Raw genomic sequence first — 21,733 nt, 5'->3', positions numbered from 1 at the left:
CAGCAGTAATCAAAGTAATGTCTTTTTTTATTTCTTCTCTAGAAAATTGCCTTTATGGTAGCATTAGGCCTGGTTACGACAGAATACTTGGAAGGTAAGAACGCTTTTATTACTACAAAAATGTTTTCTTTTTTGGGGGGAAAGCAACTTCTCAATGAAGATTGGAAACTTGGACTCTTTATTATTAAAAGTGGGGGAGGGACTGGTCCTCATGAAGTAAAGTATTGTGTGTTCTTTGCCAGCTGGAGATCTTGCTCTGATGTTCAGTAATGTAGCTTACATATACCAACAAAATGCCATGACTGGGATGTGTAGAGTATACTGCAAAGAGCTACAGCCAAGATATACTGTATAACAAATCCAAGATGGCATTTAATGTGACTGATGTTTTTTTAAAAATAAATAGCATCCATGTGTGTCAGTCAAGATGAAGACTGTTGTAAAGGGGGCTTAATCCTTTCTCCTCATACCATGATCTCAATGATACTCACTTCTCAAAGCTTCATCGGGACCATGACACAAGAGGAATGGGGTGACCATTGTGATCTCATCCCATGCTGGTGATTAAACATCCACCTCTGTCACATACTCAGCATATTGCGTAACTTCTCTTTTAAAATATCACTTAAATTTTCTAGAATGTGAAGAAGCTGGGGTAATAGAGCACTTCAGAATGCAATCATGTCCTTTGTGAGGATCCCCTCCTATTGGTCTTGCTGTTTGTTTGTTTGTTTGTTTGTTTGTTTGTTTGTTTTCCTCAGAAAGGCTCAGAACTTTATAGCTGCATTTTTGAAAATGATTTCATGCGATGATGAATGGAAATCTAAAAGCAGTTTACAGAAAGTTCTAAGTCACCAGCATCCCTAATCCTTTAATGGCAAGAGATTGAAATGGAACTTGCAAAGCAACCGTTTTACCAAGAGGCTTGCGTAATACAAATTGTGTAGATAATAATCCCACAACTTGCCCGTCTAATCTTTTTTTATGTCAGGAAAGTAAGAGTAATAATTTAAAGCTTGAGCCCCTCTGAATAATATCACTGACTATTGCTACATTGAAAATTCCAGCAACCATCCAGGACAATTTTTCTCTTCTGTCAGGAGTTTATTAAGATGTTTCAGTATCAATAACAATAAACAGGAATGGGAATGGATATGGATTATAAATATAAACATCAGAACAAAGATTTTTTTTAAAACACATTCTCCCTTTAGGTGATACAAAACTATCTGGAAGTAAAGAGGCGTCTAAGCTTGGAACTGGAGGGGTTGTTTTAACTGGGCAGGAGTCGGATTATCAGGTCACAGCAATTGTAGCCAAAACTCCATATGCCTTTAAATTTGTGCAAGATGCTCCTTCATATGTTGAGATGTGTATAGAGATGGAAAGGCCTGGAAAACCCCCGGGAAAAATGAATAAACAACGACCCAGGTTCCCCTCCCCCTTTTTCCGTTTCCCCTCAAAGCTGTTTTTCCCCGAAAAAAATGGAAAAACCAGTTTGATATAGTTTGAATATTCAGCACATTTTTTTCCCCATTTTTTTCTGGAAAAAAAACGGCTTTGGATAATAATAAAAAACGGGGGGAAACCTTGGTGTGTGTTTTTCCAATTTTTCCGGTTTTTCCCCAGGCCTTCCCATCTCTAGCTATGTATCACTTGTTCTCAAGATGCCACTACCCAGTCATCAATATCAGGTGGAGCATGGGATTTCCAAGCTCATGTAGCCAGTCACTTAGTAACAAAGACTGTTCTCTAAATCCAAGATACATCAAACTTATTTAGGACCCATGGAACAGAGTAACCAAACCAAGCACCATATGAAGAAAGCCAATGCAGAAACTAAATTCACCAAGTTCTCCCCTGAAGAGGCACAAAGCATAGAAATGCTCTAGTTCTCAAAATCTGAGAGGCTTCGGGGAAACCAGAGGGACCTGCTATTTGGGCAAGTCCTTTGAGACTTCACTTCACTTGTCCCTGGGAAGCCCTGGCATTTCTTGCAGCAAGTCCACATTCTGTGAAATGAAGGAAACAGGCAGCGGTCATTCAGCAGAGTCTGCTTGTCTGGTGGAACCATCTTTCCTCTCCTCGCCCCACGTCCTGTGAGTTCTCCCAACCCTCTAGAGCAGCTTTGGGGGAGGTGTGGGGAGAAAAGAGGAGGGGGAAGCCCACTAGTGAAATGGGTTGGTTGAATTTGGCCCCATCATGTGTTTTTCCTCACAAGGCAAGTGCTGGGGGAGACACTTGCTGCGGAGGAATTAGCAGGAAGGCGGGAGCACCTAACTCGTTGCTCACTCACTGATTCTCCCCTGCAAATGTTCCCCCCGTAATAAAATTTTCCCAGACAGATTTTGAAACTGGAAGAAACCCCGCTAAGAGGAAGTGCCTAGTGGGTACATAACATCTGCACTGAAGACTTGGTTAAGCACCTCCTGCCAGTTTGCCTTACAAATGTCCCCACCATCCCTGCATTTGTATCATCATTTATACATACATACATACATACATACCTATGCTTTTTACCTGACAGGGACTCAGGGAGGCTTAAAGATTTTTAAAAAAATTAGGTACTTGAACAGCAGCAGCAGCTGTTGACATCTGCCAGCTGCCATACATTCTGATGACAACATATTTCAAACACACAATCCCTTACAGGGTCTATGGGAGGCCAGTCGCTGAGGCCAGGTTCAGAAATTTCATCCCTTCCTCCATTTGCCATGATATGCTCTACATCTACCCTCTTCACAAACTCCAACCATTTCACTTCTTGCAAAATACCTCTAAAAAGGCAAAGTTGATGGCCATTGTACAGTCTTGTATATTTTTAGTACTTAGAATCATAGAATAGAATCATAGAATCATAGAGTTGGAAGAGACCACAAGGGCCATCGAGTCCAACCCCCTGCCAAGCAGGAAACACCATCAGAGCACTCCTGACATATGGTTGTCAAGCCTCTGCTTAAAGACCTCCAAGGAAGGAGACTCCACCACACTCCTTGGCAGCAAATTCCACTGTCGAACAGCTCTTACTGTCAGGAAGTTCTTCCTAATGTTTAGGTGGAATCTTCTTTCTTGTAGTTTGGATCCATTGCTCCGTGTCCGCTTCTCTGGAGCAGCAGAAAACAACCTTTCTCCCTCCTCTATGTGACATCCTTTTATATATATGAACATGGCTATCATATCACCCCTTAACCTCCTCTTCTCCAGGCTAAACATGCCCAGCTCCCTTAGCCGTTCCTCATAAGGCATTGTTTCCAGGCCTTTGACCATTTTGGTTGCCCTCCTCTGGACACGTTCCAGTTTGTCACTGTCCTTCTTGAACTGTGGTGCCCAGAACTGGACACAGTACTCCAGGTGAGGTCTGACCAGAGCAGAATACAGTGGCACTATTACTTCCCTTGATCTAGATGCTATACTCCTATTGATGCAGCCCAGAATTGCATTGGCTTTTTTAGCTGCCGCGTCACATTGTTGGCTCATGTCAAGTTTGTGGTCAACCAAGACTCCTAGATCCTTTTCACATGTACCGCTCTCAAGCCAGGTGTCACCCATCTTGTATTTGTGCCTCTCATTTTTTTTGCCCAAGTGCAATACTTTACATTTCTCCCTGTTAAAATTCATCTTGTTTTTGCCCAGTTCTCTAATCTGTCAAGGTCGTTTTGAAGTGTGATCCTGTCCTCTGGGGTGTTAGCCACCCCTCCCAGTTTGGTGTCATCTGCAAATTTGATCAGGATGCCCTTGAGTCCATCATCCAAGTCGTTGATAAAGATGTTGAATAAGACCGGGCCCAAGACAGAACCCTGTGGCACCCCACTAGTCACTTTTCTCCAGGATGAAGAGGAACCATTGATGAGCACCCTTTGGGTTCGGTCAGTCAGCCAGTTACAAATCCACTGAGTGGTAGCATAGTCAAGACCGCATTTTACCAGCTTCTTTACAAGAATATCATGGGGCACCTTGTCAAATGCCTTGCTGAAATCAAGGTAGGCTACATCCACTGTGTTCCCTTCATCTACCAGGCTTGTAATTCTGTCAAAAAACGAGATCAGGTTAGTCTGACAGGACTTATTTTTCAGAAATCCATGCTGACTATTGGTGATCACAGCATTCCTTTCTAGGTGCTCACAGACTGTTTGCTTAATGATCTGCTCCAGAATCTTCCCTGGTATTGATGTCAGACTGACTGGGCGGTAATTATTTGGGTCCTCTCTTTTCCCCTTTTTGAAAATAGGGACAACATTTGCCCTCCTCCAGTCTGCCGGGACTTCGCCTGTTCTCCAGGAATTCTCAAAGATGACTGCCAGTTGTTCTGAGATCACATCTGCCAGTTCTTTTAATACTCTTGGATGCAGTTCATCTGGCCCTGGAGACTTGAATACATCTAAACTAGCCAAGTATTCTTGTACTATCTCCTTAGTTATTCTGGGCTGTGTTTCCTTTGCTGAATCATTTGCTCCAAATTCTTCAGGTCGGGCATTGTTTTATTTATCGGAGAAGACTGAGACAAAGAAGGCATTGAGGAGTTCAGCCCTTTCTGGGTCTCCTGTTTGCATTTCACCATCTTCTCCTCTGAGTGACCCCACTGTTTCTTTGTTCTTCCTTTTGCTACGAACATACCCATAAAGGCCTTTTTTGTTGCTTTTAACCTCTCTAGCAAGCCTGAGTTCATTCTGTACTTCATTGCGACTGACACACATTTGGTACAGCTGATTGCAAACTGGTTATATAGGCTACCGGTCTTGCTGTTCAGGATGCCTTGCAGAAGTCTAGCCCTTCTTGCAGGTGTTTTCGCTTATATGCATATGAATGCAGCTTTTGCAAGAGGGCTAGCCATTGCTACCTATAGAAATCTGAACTCTTTTTGTACTTTTATAACTAGAATACACAAAACACTGTGACTCCTCAAAACATGACAACTCTCCTACACACTGCTTCAAAGAAGAAACCAAAGCAGCTCCTCAAAGTTAGCCTGTGTTAATATTATATTTTAATGATGTAAGTCGGGGGCATAAATCTGGGTTTCTTCACCTTTTTCTAAGCGAGGTTTTGAACCAAATACGTCTACAAATTCGGCTTTGATATTTATAGTCTTTCTTTCTCATTCTCTATGAGGGAAACAAAGAAAACCTGCTGTGCCTTTTGCAACAGCCAAGATACAAAACTGTGATAAGGATGTCTTTGTTAATGGGCATAGAGGCTTGAGTGTTAATGAAGCTCTTCATTCTGACCTTGTTGTCCAAAGCTTTAAAAAGCTTATAACTTACTTAATAGCTCTGATCACTGAATTCTTTTGTCTGGATGCCCCTTTAATAGGATACTAGTTGGGCTCTTAGTGTGATTTGTTATTGGGGTATTGCTGGTTTTCGTTTTTGTTTAAAGAAACGAATCCTTGTAAGATTGCAAGCTGCTCTGGCTCCAGGAATATAAGGGTTGCCTTGGTAAATTACAACAAGGATTGGAGGGCCCAGTAGGCTGTCTCCAACCGTGGCTGACCAAATGCTTCTGGGTCCTCAAGAGCAGCGCCTGATGGCGAGGGCCCTCCACTGCTGTTTACCCCAATGTCTGGTATTCAGAGGTATATAGCCTCTAATATAGTTGTCTAGTCAGGTCTTCGCCGTCTTGTCTTCAGGATAATAAAAGGCTAAAGAGTAAGCCCTACATAAATCTGGAGTGTAGTCTCCAAGACACTTGTATGGCGCCTTTTCTGCCTCCTTCCGTCAACTCCTGCAGCCAAGCTGGTGCCAAGCTATGCCAATTGTTATTAGACATCTGTGAATCTGTCTGATAATCAAAGGATTCTCATTTAGTAGCCATTATACCAGAAGTGTGGAACCTTTTTTCACCCCAAAGGCCACAGTCCTTCATGGGTGACCTCCTGGGGGGCACAACAGCCATGGGTTGGGCCAGGGGCCAAAAGTGGGCAGAGCAAGAGGTGCAACACTTACCTTTAAGTGTAGGTGGCATTCCAGCCTTACAAAATGCCCACCCCTCCATCCATCTCAAGGACACAATCTAGCCAGGCAAAAGCACTTGAGGGTGCAGAGCAGGCTGGTGAAGGGGGTGACCTGGCGGCAGGGGTGGCCTTGGGAAAGCTGCAAGGGCCAGATAAAGAAGGCTTCAGGGCCATATTTGGCTTCAGGCCTGAGGTTCCAGACTGCTGCGTTAAACCATATTGTGAATTTCAGAAATAACTTCAAACACAAAATCTGAAAAATTATCAGTGCCGCTGCCCAGACAAGCATTAGAAACTAAACATAAGGTCTAAGCAGACCACAAGCCAAAAGTCATCTGACTAATGAATTGTATCTGAAAAGAATTGTTTTCAAATGATCACACACATACAGAGATAATGTTTCATAAATTGATTACAGAAATCCAAAGCAAGCGTCAGGAGAGGAAAAGAAGAAGCACAGCCAACCCAGCCTACAGTGGGCTTTTGGAAACAGAGGTACATCTCTTGTCTTGTCGCTTTTTCATTCCCCTTCACTTCTGGTCCTTATTCACGTGACACTACAGTGACCACAGTAGTTTCCCATTACAAAATAAAAGCACGTCCCTGTTACAAAACAAGACTTTAAAACAGCATAGCTGCCATGGTTTACTGTATTATGAAGCTGTTGAGAGAAACACTTAGATTGTCAGTGTTTCCCTGGTTGGGAGCGTGACAGTCGGATCAGTTTCCTAGTGGCTTAAATGTATAGGATAGACATGAATTTCTAAACCCAGTAGCATCTTAACATTAGCTCTGTGCATTTGCCACCCACAACTCAAGCTTATTTCATGGGGAAGGAAAGGCTAAATCTATCCCACCATCTGCTGTTTAGGAAAAGTGAGATTTAGGGGGGAAGGGAGACTTCATTGTTTTGATTCGCCGAGGATTGGTTCAAATTGGGATTGGCAATTGCAAGTGAAAGTAGAAAACACTTTAAAAAGTCCCCCCCCCGCCCAGCCCAGTAGTTTCTGATGAGTGTTGCATGTTCAATAAAGCAACCTCAATAAATGTTTCCTGTGATCCCGGTTTTATCTAATTCAGTTACAGCTAATGAACTAGTAATGGGATCACTTATTTCTTTTGTATGTGACTGACATAAATTTAATCTCAGCAGTTTTGGAGAAGTGGAAATACAAATTATGTACATTTCTTCTTTTCATGCTTCTGGCATAACATATGGTGAAATACGTTGTGGACTTTAAAAATACAATTTCGTTAAAGATCCACTTTTGAAAAGCACACATTTATGGCAGGAACTTGGGAAGATGAAACACAAGGCACTGTTTCTTTAGGCTATTTAAAGCTGACATTTGATAATGACATTAGCTGACATTCATTGAAATATTTATTTATAACAGTATATATTGCCTTTTCTTTTGTAAAAGGCCCTGATTCTCACATCAGCGCATATATATATATATATATATATATATATATATATATATATATATCTGTTTAAAAATATACCTATCCAGCTAAAACAATGGGGTTTTTTTCTAACTCTCTTGCATGGAATTCCTTGCTAAAAAGGGAATGCTCCTGAAGGAAGTTGTGTTTAACCCACAGATTTAACACAGAATACCACAACTGCTCCAGGAAATCTCATGTTAATTTTATTATGGGATCTCCCCAACACTCTGATATAGAATCCCCTTTTTTAAAAGTATGTATGTGCATATTATTGACACCCATGTGTGGATAGCTCCTGATGATGCCCTCTAAGTTGGACTTGGTTGTTGTTGGAAGAAATGTCTTAGTCAATGCTATTCATGTTATCTTTTGCAGAGGAAACGTCTTGCATCAAATTATTTGAACAATCCCTTGTTTCTGTCCACAAGAGGTAAGATCTCTGAATTATTGGAATGGAAATATAGGTTAGTACTCCACACTTGAAATAATTACAGTAAAATTGTTTTTTTAGCATCAATAAACAACAGGAAAAATAAAATTAATTTTACATTATATATCTGTATCCCCTCCAGAAGGAGTTCTGAGAGGTCAGAGGACACACCTCCTCTTTATGACAATTTACATGAGTCAAAAAAGGGAGCTGCACTTTGTAAAATTTACCCTATTGAAGTTTAGCCCTAACTACTAGATCTGTATGCCAACTTTTCAGCTAACAAGGCAGAAATTATTTTGAGCTCAAATATATGAATATTTGAGAACTGGACTCTAGCCTATGAGAACTCATGTCATAAAAGTTGTTGATCTTTAAGGTGCCCCAGAACTCCTGCTTCCTGAAAAAAAAATCATTCTTGCTTCCCTTTTGTAAATCCATTTCTTTGGACAAGAAATTCTATTAGGTGTCTTATTGGCCCAAAGTACATATATTCCGCACCTAGTTCTAGAAAATGTAGGTTTGTTTAATATTTGAGCTTTTAATGCAAATTATACAGTAAATCATCCTGAAAAATTAGAAAGGAAGAAAAACCCCTGAAAACTATGAAATGCACTGTAGATTTAAATAATAATTTTATGTGCTCCTTAGCTTAGATAAAGCCTGAGTTTTTAAGATCTAACTTCATCCAGCCTAATGAAACTGTTACCTGTTTTGAAAATGCATATGATATTGTTGTAGTATCATAGTGGGACTGGGCTTTACAACTGGCTAGTAGAAAATTATGGCTGATGAAAATGTATGTGCCACTGCTTTGGTCTAACTACCCCAATTCTGTGCGCTCTTGACTGGAGGCAGCACTGTGTGGTCTTAGGTAGAAATTATCCCAAGCTCTGCTAGCTGAAACCCTTTTAGCAAACTCATGAAAATTGAACCCAAGATTCTATGTATGCAAAGCATGCACTGTACCCATGGTATTAACAGCAGCAGCAGCAGCATCATACTGGAGTACCTAGACCAGCACAATGTTTGAGCATTGTGCAGCACTAAATAGCAAATTACTATTTACCTCTTTCTTGCTAATTTACAGGATAAACTCAGTTTTTCTGTTCAGCAGCTGAAAATATGTACACAATGCGAGTATAGTCTACACTTCATTCCCATTTTTGCCCCAGATTAATATTGTGGTAATGGGACGCAGGTTGTGGTAATGGGACGTGGGTGGCGCTGTGGTCTAAACCACTGAGCCTTGGGCTTGCCAATGGGAAGGTCAGCGGTTCGAATCCCCGCGACGGGGTGAGCTCCCATTGCTCAGTCCCTGCTCCTGCCAACCTAGCAGTTCGAAAGCACATCAAAGTGCAAGTAGATAAATAGGTACCACTCCGGCGGGAAGGTAAACGGCTTTTCCATGCACTGCTCTGGTTTCACCAGAAGCAGCTTAGTCATGCTGGCCACATGACCCGGAAAAACTGTCTGCGGACAAACGCAGGCTCCCTCGGCCAGTTAAGCAAGATGAGCGCCGCAACCCCAGAGTCATTCACGACTGGACTTATCTGTCAGGGAGCCTTTACCTTTACCTTTTTAATATTTCTAGTTTCTCGGGGCACTTCCATACTAATATTTTTTGCAGATGATCTTCTCCCGAAATCAGAATATTGATCAGCTGCAGGTCATATGTTCAGGGGAGTTATCCCCATCCTGTTTCTAGCTCACACAAGGGTTGCTATGAAAGACAGAACTAACATTTAAAGCATTGGTAGCTTTACATTCCAGCTTGTTGCACTTCTGGTTATCCCTGCCTTAGATGTTTCCTTAGAGCAAATGTTAGTACCTCATTAAGGTGCTGCTAACCTGCTTGGGAGTAGGCTGGGCAAGTGTCTGTATAGTCCTTCTCCTTCTCCTTCTCCATTACCAAACCCTTTTTCATTTGATTGGAAGGCGACTGCATATAGCCACTCATCTTTACTGACATCTCTCTAATTTCTCTTGCTAAGCTCTTTCAGGGAGAGCGTTATCTCTGATCTTGCGCAGCCCTGGCCATGTGAATGTCTTGCATGCATCACTTCAGTTATTTGTGTCTATGGGCATGTGAGTGCAATTTCACACATTCAATGTGAACAAACAAAAAGTGCCACAGTCCTAAGAAGAGGAAACATACATGAAGAGGGAATGCAAAAAGCTTAGTATAAGGATAACCTAAAAAGGGGGGAGTGCATGTAGGATCACTTGGACAGACATAGCCTGGCTGATTATAACCTTCTGCTCATACATAGTATTCTTTTATCATAGCCTACCTAAAATCCCACCAAGCTGGGGATCTAAGCCCACTGCTCCTAACCTGTGTTCTGCCCTTCTTTCATAATGCTAGCCAATGAGGATCCATCTTGGCAGGTATGTTTTACCACATTTTGTATATTGCGAGGGAACAGGGTCTTTGTTTAAGCTTTTTTTAAAAAAAGATATTGTGTTGTTTTTTGTCACCCTGGGCCTTTTCAGTTGTCACATACCAGAGTGTACATTTGTAAGTACTATTGTCACTTCCCCACTGCTGTCCAGGGTGGTTTTGCCAAAAATGCAGGCAATGCAGTGGTCAGAGAAATGACTGGAAGAACAATACTCGGGTTCACACGTCCTCTGTCCACTGCAAAGAACATTTTGTTTTTATCTCTATGCAGAATCTCCCAGGTTCCATTACTTGTCTCTCCTGACTTATTAAATCTAGCAGAGGGGGTCTGACTGATTTGTCCCTGCTCCCTTGAAACAGCCTAAAGACCCCTTTGACAGGAACAACTATTGACCAGTCACAAATACCCCCTTTATGGGAAAGGTGGTGGAAAGGGTTGTGATGGAGCAGCTGCAAGCATTCTTGGATGACACAGATTATTTGGAGCCATTCCATTCTGGGTTTAGGCCTGGCCATGGAACTGAGTCAGCCTTGGTCTTCCTAATGGATGACAATTGCAGAGAGGTGGACAGGAGAGTGCAACCTTACTCCAGATTCTTGAATTCTTCTGATACCATTGGCCATGGTATACTCCTGAACAGCCTGAAGATTCACCACCGCAGTCTAGTGATCACACATGGAAAACAAACAGACAGCAAATCGGAGAATGCTAACCTTAGATTTCAGGATCCCATCTATCAAGCTAAATGATGCTTCCAGGACCACACAATTATGTTTTTCACAATCACAGATTCTTCCACAGCACTGTACCTACAATCCTATATAGATTATGTGTGATGTTGACAACCTTCATAACACAGGCAAGTTAACATGCTGACAATATGTCCACCATAAACCAAGAGCCACTGAAGACATATCGTTAGCAAAATCAGTTCATCACCATAGAAACAAATCTCTTCAAAATAATTATTTCCCTTCTGTTTAGAATGATGGCTCCTGTCTCCAAGATTTTCGTGCTCAGGAACAATGTGTAATAGTTGGGTTGGTGCTGTCAGGCTTTGATCATTGATATGAAGTAGGAGTGCTACAAATATACTAAGGTCTCATTTTCATCTGTTTAATTGGACTTGTTGGCAAAGTGGTGAGTTTATATGGCCACAGTCTGCTTGTGGAGAGCTCCTTCTGTAGATCAGCTGAACAACCTGCCTCCTTGTGCTTTTGTGTTTCGCAGAATGAGGTCAGCCATGATGAATATTGTTCAGCATGTAAGCGCGGTGCCAATTTGCAATCCTGTGGAACATGCCCCAGAGCCTATCACCTCAACTGCTTGGACCCTCCCTTGAAGACTGTCCCCAAAGGGGTCTGGGTCTGTCCTAAGTGCCAAGAAAAGGTGAGATACGCATTTACACTGTAACTATCCAAACCAGATCTGGGAGTTGAGTTGTGTACAGATATAAATTTGATGAGCTCTGTAAAGGTTGACCACCAGTGCAGCTGAAATTAGTCTTCACCAAGTCCCACTAAAAGTAATGGAACTTAAATATCACTTACTTTTTATATTGATTTTTATATTGAGTAACTATGCTGGATTCAGTCCTTTTAGTTGGTAAAGTATCCTCCATATCTTACTCATTTTGTAAAAAATCCTAAGTCCATTAGTACTGATTTGCCTAAGGCTACACAGTAAATTCACTATTGCTCCCTGTTCTGTAAATATCCCACTGAAGTAATTTTTGCACAGCAAAGTTTAAATCATTCACTTTTGAGTATTCAGGGTAAGAGGAGAGATAATGTCTAAATCTAATCACCTGAGAAATCCCAGGCTGCTCATCTCCTGGAAGAACTTCCAGAAATATGGTCTATGGTGTAGTCAGTGCAACTCAATATCAAATAACCCACCATCTTTATGGTAAGTTGATTTCAATGGGATAACTTTAAGCACATGCTTAAGTCTCTTCCAATGAAATCATTGAGTGACTTAACATTAGCTTCGTAATGATATCCTATCCATAGTAGGACAAACTTAGCCCCCCATTCATAGAAAAATTCACTGTTATCAGTCTAATATACCCAAGAAAGCTATAACCAGCACCATTAGTATTAATATTGATATTAAGCATAACACCACTTGCAAGTTAAAAATAATGCCTCCACTGATAATTTTCTCTTTTATTTATACAGTATACAGTGGTACCTCTGGATGCGAACGGGATCCATTCCTGGAGCCCCGTTCGCATCCTGAGCAGAATGCAACCCGCGTCTGCACGTGCGCGGGTCACAATTCGCCGCTTCTGCGCATGCGCGTGACGTCATTTTGAGCGTATGCACAAGTGGCGAAACCCGGAAGTAACCCGTTTCGTTACTTCCGGGTCGCCGCAGGACACAACCTGAAAAGATTTAACCTGAAGCGTCTTTAACCCGAGGTATGACTGTAACTGCAAAGAGAGTCATCAGCGTTAGTAATAGCCTACAGTATAAAGCAGTGCCGACAGCTCAACACTTACTCTCCTTTAAAGATAGAGCAGGTTCTACTCTAGACATAAAGAACAATTAACTGCATTTGATCCCCAGCCCCTCATGAGAGGGGATGGACCCCAAAAGCTGTGAGACTGGAAGCATCAGTTTTTTCCTGGATTTGTGATAAGGGGACTGCAATCCCACATAGTAATTCATCATGGTTGAGGAAGACATAAACATGGAAGTTTTGGAAGACTTACACGAACCTTTAATGCATTTTTTTCAGCACTGTCATGGTACACTTGGCTATCACTAGAGGGTTAAGCCATCTTCAGTGATCATGGATGCTAAAGAAACTGCATATGCAATCGTATAAATTCCCTCCATTTGCTGACCAGTTCATGCAACTTTCTGTTTGTATGATTTTGTGACTGCATATGTGAGCATGTGAAGAAATTTGGCGAGGTGAACCAGTCTGGTTGTATTACAGATGACATTTGCTAGACTTACCTTGACAGAGAGTTTTGTTCTCTCTTTGTGGAAAGGCAAAATATAATTTCTAAATATATTTCCATGCTTTTCATTTTACAAATCGGCAAACTAACTACTCTTACGGAGCTATTACATAGTCCTGATATAATCAGCTTTTGAGGAATAAATTGGAGGGTGGCAATTCTAAACGATTGTATGCATTATAACATGAGTGTGCCCTTGACTTGTTTGACTCCGTTATTTCCTGAAATTGTAGGTGTTAAAGAAAGATGAAAATGTGCCATGGGCTGGAACTCTGGCGATTGTTCAGTCCTACGTTACTCATAAAACAGGTACGAACTGTAGCAATTGATTATAAGAAATGGTTTCTCAAGTGTCAGCAACTTCCAAATGGAGTCGCCTCAGGGGGTGGATTGCAAGGGTCTCGGAAATAAAGCATCATCCGAACACATCTGTACTTGTCTGATGGAAGGGTTTCCCAATTACTGTTCTAACACATCTGAATTGAGAGTTCACAAACTCGGAGGTGGACTAGGGTGTGTGTGTGTGTGTGTGTGTGTGTGTGTGTGTGTTGTTTCACATAGGAGACAAATACCGTTTTTCATTTGTGGGTCAGAGGGGGGAATTCTCACTATAACCTTTCTCCTTGAAAGAGAGAAGGTCACAGTGAATTGAGGCCGTCTGCGAGCCCATTCATGCAACGGCATTCTAATTAGGTGGGTGCTTTCTGTTCATTGATGACTTTGCTTTTTGTCCTTAGCACATGAAAACCCCTTGAGTCCTTGAGCCCAGTGTAAAATATGCACATCCACCACCACCCATTATGAATATTTTACTTGTGTCCTGTGACTTCTGTTGTTTTTACTGTACCTCCTTCAGACTGAGCTGTTAGCACTGTGTGCGCTTGTTTATCAGCTTAACGTATTTGACAGTATCACCAAATGCCTCTTCACTAGATGGGTCAAAAGGAGCCCTCCCAAGGCATCTCTTACACTCTTCTGTTACATTTTCCATCTTAACAGCCATTCATTGCCTGCTTTCTTGCCTTTGCTTCACAGTCAAAGAAGAGGAGAAGAGGAAGTTATTAAAAAGAAGCAGTGAACTGAGGGGAGAACACAGGAAGCTAGAGGAAAAAGAACACTTTCTCAATAATGCAATGAAGGTATCGTTTCTGGCTTATGGCTTATCCTCAAAAATTGCCCAGGCACTTGCTACTTTTGAAATCAAGAGAAAGTAGCACAAGAGGACAAATCTGATTGTTTCTTTAAGTTTCTGGACTGCAGGTCACTGAAACCTTACCTCCTTAAACTTGACCTATGGGTGTGTGACAGAGGGGTGGGGCCTCTCACCTCTTAAGTCACATGGCATCACAGTGGCATCAGGTGGTATTTATTTTGCCTGTGTGGTTTGAAATCGGACTGCACAGGCGGAAGATGTGTGGGGTGCTTTGCGAGTGCTGACCATCAGCTGATTTGTAAGGCTTGTGCTCAGTGCCCAGGGAGAACTGGGTACAAGGCTGGCAAAGCTCCATGATTGGCGCTTCCCAAGCACCAACAAGCAGCGCATCAGTGGTGCCTGAAAAGCCCCCTTTTGCCCGAGCTCTGTCTTTACCTTCCCCATCAAGTGTGGGGCAGGTGGCTATGGCTTGGCTGAACCTGACTCATGGCCCAAATGCGGGGAGCTCCGGGAGGCTTCCCTATCCTCGTTCCACAGAGAGTAAAGAGAACTTTGCAATCAAGCACAGGTAGTTGGACTTAAGCCCAACTACCTTTTCGTGCATGCACACGAAAGCTTATACCAAACTTAGTTGGTCTCTAAGGTGCTACTGGACAATTTTTTAATATATTTCAACTGCATCAGACCAACACGGCTACCTACCTGAATCTTAAGCCCACTAATTTCTGTGGACATACATGGTGGATTGTGGCTACTTTCTTCTTGTGAGTAAGCAGGCCCCAGTTGGCTAAATCCAGCTGTGTTGGCTAGCAGGCTATTAGGAAGGTGTAGTGCAGCAGCTGTGCTAGTCCACCATCAAGGAAGTCATTATGCCACAGGATCATTGGCAGATTCTCTGATCTGGAACTTTTGCATCCTAGTGACTTTCTCTGAAACATGAGCTTTGCACTGGTTTACAGCCTAAGGCTGCAGACCTATGTGAACTTATGTGAGAGTAAGTCCTGTGGAACTCAGCGACACTTTACAGTTAAACTGCATAGGATTGTGGTGTAAATAAATCCTTGTTCTTTGGAAGGTAGACCTGAGGTCTTTTCTTCCTCCTCCCATCTTCATTGTTTGTTCTCTGTTACTCCAGTGGTCACTGGAACCTTAATCCCAAATGCTATACATTCAGCAAACCATATTCTACAACACTTGTTGAATATTGCTAATGCTAGTGAAGGAATAACATGTTTAAATATTTGCCCATGAACACGAGGGAGAAGTAGTATGGGGGGCAATTGTGACTTTCGCACAGATTTTCAAAGAGCTAAGCCCAAAGCACGTTCCAAAATAAAGAAGCTAAGCAGTATTACAAAGGGGACTTCAGTGTTGCGGATTCTTGCAGATAATTAATTACGAATAACACAGATTAGGAAAACGCTAAATTTCTACAGTAACAGCAAACATGCTTTAAGATAGATCAGCTCTAATATTGGAGTTGTTGTTCTTGCTCAAATGGGAATTTAGAAGGCCCACATTTATAGCATGGGTGCACCCCACGATTCAGAAGACCAGTGAGCAATGTATGAGGTTTGATCATCTGGTGTGTGTTTATATTTATTACATTTATTTTGAAAATTAGAAGTAGCATTTGCATCTGTAGCTAGTCACATTTTGTTCAACTGCTGCTCTCATTCAGGAGGGACACCCATCAATTTTTCATGACATTTAAAAGAAAATGGGAGGCAAAGTAATAATTTATTAGAAGGCAACTTAGTGGGGTGTGTTCCCTTTAACTGTGCAGACTTAGTAATATAACCATGTACATGCCTGAGTCCATAACGGCATGGGCTGAAGACTCAATAGATTCCTCTGTATGTGCGACTGTGTTATGTTAGATAGAGAGTAGAATTAGAAAATGAAAAGGATGCATACTTCATTGTTCAGATAGAAGTTTTGGCTGTTGACTGCAGCAATGCAATTCCACATAAAGACCTCAACTGATGAGAGCAATCAAAAATATTATGCTACAAAATGGCTTGGTTCCTGAGGTTTTCATTAAATTAAAATGGAGCAATTGAGAGCCTAGATCCAATAAAATGGAGAATTAAATTAAAAAGCAATTGAATTAAGTGGGACACATAGAGACCGAGAGGTAATGGGCCCTGCACTTTGCAGTGTGAAATATTACATTGCAAAATTTTATATTAAAGTATAAAATGAAAGATAACTTATTCAAGGAAGCTTGTGGGAGATTGTGCCTGGATATTTGCCTTAGTGTTAAGAGGGGATGCCTGTTTTATATTTAAAGTGAATGCATGCAGATAAATCCCATTTTCACTGATACTACAACTTTTGTGCTCATATAACATGTGAAAGTGATGCAAGATAAGAATTTCTGTTGATGCATCCAAGAGCATGCACACTGTAACCAGTGTTAAACTAAATAAAGTTTAAACGGAGGATATTTCTGACTGGATCTAATAACAGGAGGAATATGTTTGTCAATTACATGCACGTGTTTTCGTATGAGGGTGTCATGTCCATTTCACTTGCTAAAAATACTCTCCTCCTCCATAAGGGTCAAAAAATATTCATGCCAAAGTGTGTGGACTATATTAAATAAATTCCATTTGTATGTAAACCGACATCATCTGTTCAGTCTATCCAGACTGAAGGCACAATCTTCCACAACCTTCCTTGAATAAGTTATCTTTCATTTTATACTTCAATGTAAAATTTTGTAATGTGATATTTCCCCCTGCCCAACCCTTAGAACAGCAAGTCTCCATGCCATATCCCTAACTGCTTCTGAAGGTCTCTTCGCTTTCAGATGTGATTTGTCATCCGGTGTTGGGAGTAGTGGGCAAGAGAAGCGGCCTTTTGAGAAATCCCTTTGGGCATGTAGAATTAATAGTGCGGGTCTTTGGATTCCAGCCAGTGGAAATAAATAAAATCATAAATCTTTGTAGATTGTGCATTAATTCAGATTAGAGAGTGGCTTTGACTAGAATCCCCCTCTTCAATCAACATAAGCATGCATTCAGGCAGGGCTGGGGAGGGGCGGATGTATCCTTAAGCTCTACCCTTCGAGCCCCCGGCTTGCAATTCCGACAGGATGCTTCAAGGGGGGCCACGGTGCAACTCATTTATTTGAGCTTGCCCACACAAAAGCGTGTTTGCAGGGAGAGTGTTTTGACACCCAATGGAATGTGTTCTTACTCTTTCTTTCCGCCTTTGACAGAAGTGCTTAGAGCGAAAAAACAGCGTATTGGCCCAGCAGAAAGGGGTTCAATCATCGCTGGAACGCCTCAAAACTCTCATTAGACTGATACAGAATGAGCAGATGATTCAGGTTACCATGACAACCACCACCACCTCCTCCCTGCTAACCGTCCCCTGGATCAAACCGTCTTCTGCCTCAGCTGCTGCCGTACACAAAGCCTTGCAGCCGACACAGGGGAACAACTGACAGGGGCTGCCTGAAAACCTGGTTTTTCTTTTTTGAAAGAAAACAAAAGGTGAACTTTAGATGGATGCAAACACAATAGCTGTGGAAACACTGCAGCTGCATCGAGAAGGAGACTTGAGGGGAGGCGGGGGAACGGAAAGACTTTGTTGTCAATTTTTATTACACCAGGATGTTGGGTGAACCACTCGGTTGACTTCGTTGGTGTCATGGCAACTTTCTACAAAGCAGATCCTGCTGCAGTTTTCTATTGCTGAGATATTCTGTACTTAGGATATTCTTTCTTTCTTTTGTTGCATTGGCCTTAAAGTATTTAATGGATAAGGAAAATGAAGCGGCATATGTTGGCCAATGAGGGGAGTGCGGTGGTGGAATGGAATGGAGCATCCTTGGGGAGGGAAGGTGGACTTTAAAAAGTTCTCATTTTGAAGGGAAAATAGTTTCAAAAGCAAAGAGATAGTTAGCTAGTATGCAGGTAGTGGGTAGGGGGGTGCAGGAATGGTTAATTGGTGACAGTGAAAAATGGAATAGCTTGGAAATCAACATGGATTCCTGATTTTTTTTAAAATGAACAAGGTCTGCCACATTGATTCAGGTTGAACTGGACAAGGGGCTATTTGAGAAGAATTGCATTTGTGGGACACTCACAGAGCCTTCAAAATCAAATCATTTTTTCAGTATTATAGTTGAGAATTACAGATATTTAAATAAAAATGTATGAAATTAGCATTTCTAGTGAAATATTGAAGTATTTTCATGCTGATGCTTCTTGTATATGCATTCTGAAGTATTTAAAGAGGTATGCCTGTAAAACCCCTTAATTTTGCAGGACCTTTCAACTTATTTTGCTATTGATGTATTTTTCTCATGGAGTTTTTTGTGCAAGGTTTAGCATAAACCATAATAGTGACAAATATCTTCAGCAGGTTGGATCTTTATTATTATTTTGAGCGGGGACGGGGTCAGATTTTTTTTTAAAGAAAGAAAGAAAGCAAATAATCTTTTTTGCTGCTGCTTTTTTTTCCTGTCAAGACAGTACAAATGATATGCCAAAAAACTTTACACTTTTGTACTGCATTTTTATTGTAAAATAGGGAATGTGAAAAATGATTATTCTTTATTTTGTTTTATTTCACTTGCAGAAGTATCTGCTAAATAGTACAGGAAATAAACTGCCTCAAGGGGTTGTTTCATTTATTGGATGTATCAGGAGCTGCGGGGGAGGGGTGGGCTGTCACATTCTAAGTAATCGGTTGCTTTTTGGAAAGCGTTTTCTTTTTATATTGTTTGTTGATTTTTACCACATGTGACATGTTTAGCACTAGCCTGAGAAAATACTGGAGAATCTGCTTTATTCCCCCTCCCCTCTAGCTAGTCTTCCGATGCAGCAAGCTCAGTCTGGCCCCATCCGGCCAAGCGGCCTCTGCTGGTGCCCTGAGGCCTACCTCAGAAGTTAGTGGTGGACAAACCAGTTTCCCCTTAGCATAACCTTCCCATTCTGTAACCCTGTGAGGAGCACCATATCGGATTCCAGGGGTTGGGGGATTCACTCTTGAATATTCAGCATGCAATCTTATACATGTCTACTCAAAAGTTGGTGCCATTGATTCCCATGGTACTTTTTCCCAGGTAAATTTACATAGCAGAAGCGATAACCTCTGGTTTGGAGGGCCTAATCTGGCCTCCAAGACAGTTTTTCTGCACCCCAAAGATTTTGCCAATTTTTTCAGCAGTGACAAACTGAGAGAGGGAGTGTGTGTGTGCTGAGGTGGGCAGAGCCCAACATGGATGAGGATGCAAAAACCCCTCCCCAGGGAGGGGGCAGCAGCCTCTTTCCTCAGCTGATCTGCATGGATTAGCTGAGGAGGGAGGCTGCAAGTGTGTAGGACTGCAAAGAGGCCACGCTGACAGCTGGCATACAGCCCCTGAAGGATTGGCTATGAGGAAATGTGGCCCTTGGGTCACGAAGGATTAGCCAACTCTGCTGTATAGGATTTGAAGTCCTATATTACAAAGTAGCAGTGTATTTTAACAGCATTTGTTGCATTACTTTTAGTAATTCACAATTATAGCATCTTTCTCAATACTAACACAGCCTTTGTTTGTTTGTTTGTTTGTTTGTTTGTTTGTTTGTTTGTTTGTTTTAAACAAATGGATTTGTGCCTTTGGCATGCATACCTAAGACGCAGACCCATTTTAAATATATATATGACAATAGTAAGTCAGCCTGTAGAACCAGCGATTTGGCCAGAAATATAAGTGCTCCTGAGAAATAATTTGCGTGTGGTCGAAACCTCAAGGAAGGGCGTAGGGTACTCTGCCCACTGGCCCTCTCTAAATGTTGCCCCTGTGTTTAAGGAGGTCTGAAGCAAGAATCCATTTCTGCATTCCACAGGTGAAGCATCTCACAATGGCCTATCACACGGTGCCAATAAATCAAGGGATTTGGCTTTTTATTGATTGATTGGGGGGTCGCCCAGCACTAGGCAGCACACGGTCCCTTCAACCATTTTCACAACTCCGGGAGAAACTGTGCAGTACTATACAAATCTATTTTAATACACTTAACACTCTGTTGAACAAGATTTTTATATTCTTTTATTGACAAACAAAGTGAACTAAGTAAAACACGGTTGTGATACATTGGTTATTGTATGCCAATTTATGCATTCGAACGTGGCTTGCAATGTAAATGTTTTCAGGTTTAATGGTTCTTTTTCTCCTTCTAAGACGAATTTAAAGAAAAGGGGAAAGCACAGAAAGTTGATTTAATGTGAAAACTTTCTGAAGTGTTTTTCTGGGACTGTTAAAAGTAGTTATTTTGGAAAAGGGACTGTCCCGTGGATAGTGTGCATAGAAAACAAAGTGTTTGTCTTAAATATACCAATGTAGTTTACTTCTTTATGATGAATTAAAACTTGACTGACAGATTTAATACTGGTGTGGTCCCTGGAATGTATATGCCTGTGCCGCCCTGAACAAGGCCGAAGGATGGTGCTCGGCCCCCGCGTTCCTGCTTCCCCTCACCATCCATGGCAACCCCCTCCAACAGTCCTCATGGGAACTCTGCCCACACGGCATCATAGGTAATGATTTCTTGTTCAATAGAAATGCCATTGTCAAGATTTGGTTTTTCATTCACCAATTTACACACCAGAATCAAAATGGTCTCAAAAATAAACTGTATGCCTTAATTTGCCCTCACATTTAATTGCAGTCGAAAATGCTGCCCATGAGAGAGGGGACTTCAAGCCTAAAGACAATGAAGAAAGGAATAAAAATGAAAACTGTCATTATTACAATACCTTTACATAAATACCTTTACATAAATCTGTGCTGCAACCACACTGTACACTCTGACAACCAGAACTGTGCACAGCATTTCATCATCACATCTCAAAAAAGATAATGTAGCACTACAAAGGGTAACCAAAATGATCAGAGGACATTAAAGCCACTTGTTGTCTCCTGGGCAAGTAGCTCGAGCAGATGTTGACTGTTCAGCTCATGAGGAGATACGACAGCCATCTTCAAATATCTCAAGGAATGTCACATGGAAGATGGCATAAGCTTGTTTTCTCCTGCTCTGGAGGGAAGGACTCAAACCAGTGACTTCAAGTTACAAGAAAGAAGATTCCAGTTATACATCCAGTAAGAGCTATTTGAGGGTGTAGCAGACTCCTTTGGGAGATTGCAGACTCGCCTTCCTTGGAAGCTTTTAAGCAGAGGTTGGATAACCACCTATCATTTCATGGATGCTTCGCTGAAATTCCTGCATTGCAGGGAATTGGACTAGATGGCCCTTGTGTGCCCTTCCAACTTCCAAGTTCAGTGAGACTTAAGACACACGAAAGTAAGTTTCTGTTTTGCTATTGCAGTGTCCCAACAGCTTAAGGCACACATTCAACAGCTAAATGTAGATTC

General features: G+C 41.6%; 2 protein-coding genes across 5 annotated transcripts in view; one reads left to right on the top strand and one right to left on the bottom strand.

The window, feature by feature from the left end:
• Nucleotides 1-20,744, top strand: part of PHF21B (PHD finger protein 21B) — a 188,709-nt gene extending 167,965 nt beyond the window's left edge. For all 4 annotated transcript variants that reach the window (XM_081005550.1, XM_081005552.1, XM_081005551.1 and 1 more), the window contains 8 exons: nucleotides 43-94; nucleotides 6,369-6,445; nucleotides 7,775-7,829; nucleotides 10,198-10,220; nucleotides 11,465-11,623; nucleotides 13,439-13,514; nucleotides 14,241-14,344; nucleotides 17,585-20,744. In XM_081005550.1, coding sequence (XP_080861676.1) covers nucleotides 43-94; nucleotides 6,369-6,445; nucleotides 7,775-7,829; nucleotides 10,198-10,220; nucleotides 11,465-11,623; nucleotides 13,439-13,514; nucleotides 14,241-14,344; nucleotides 17,585-17,812 — 774 coding nt within the window. In that variant the 3' untranslated portion in view covers nucleotides 17,813-20,744. The remainder of the gene's footprint in view (nucleotides 1-42; nucleotides 95-6,368; nucleotides 6,446-7,774; nucleotides 7,830-10,197; nucleotides 10,221-11,464; nucleotides 11,624-13,438; nucleotides 13,515-14,240; nucleotides 14,345-17,584) is intronic.
• The window catches only part of LOC308477197 (rho GTPase-activating protein 8-like), a 60,137-nt gene continuing 57,193 nt past the window's right edge, over nucleotides 18,790-21,733 (bottom strand). Inside the window, exon 13 of the mRNA XM_081005633.1 lies at nucleotides 18,790-21,062. Within this exon, the coding sequence (XP_080861759.1) occupies nucleotides 21,057-21,062 (6 nt within the window). The 3' untranslated portion in view covers nucleotides 18,790-21,056. The remainder of the gene's footprint in view (nucleotides 21,063-21,733) is intronic.

Source organism: Podarcis pityusensis (genome assembly GCF_964106645.2).
Source record: "Podarcis pityusensis genome assembly, chromosome: 5".
Taxonomy (NCBI): domain Eukaryota; kingdom Metazoa; phylum Chordata; class Lepidosauria; order Squamata; family Lacertidae; genus Podarcis; species Podarcis pityusensis.
The sequence above is the reverse complement of the archived record's forward strand: the minus strand, read 5'-3'. Positions and strand labels throughout refer to the sequence as shown.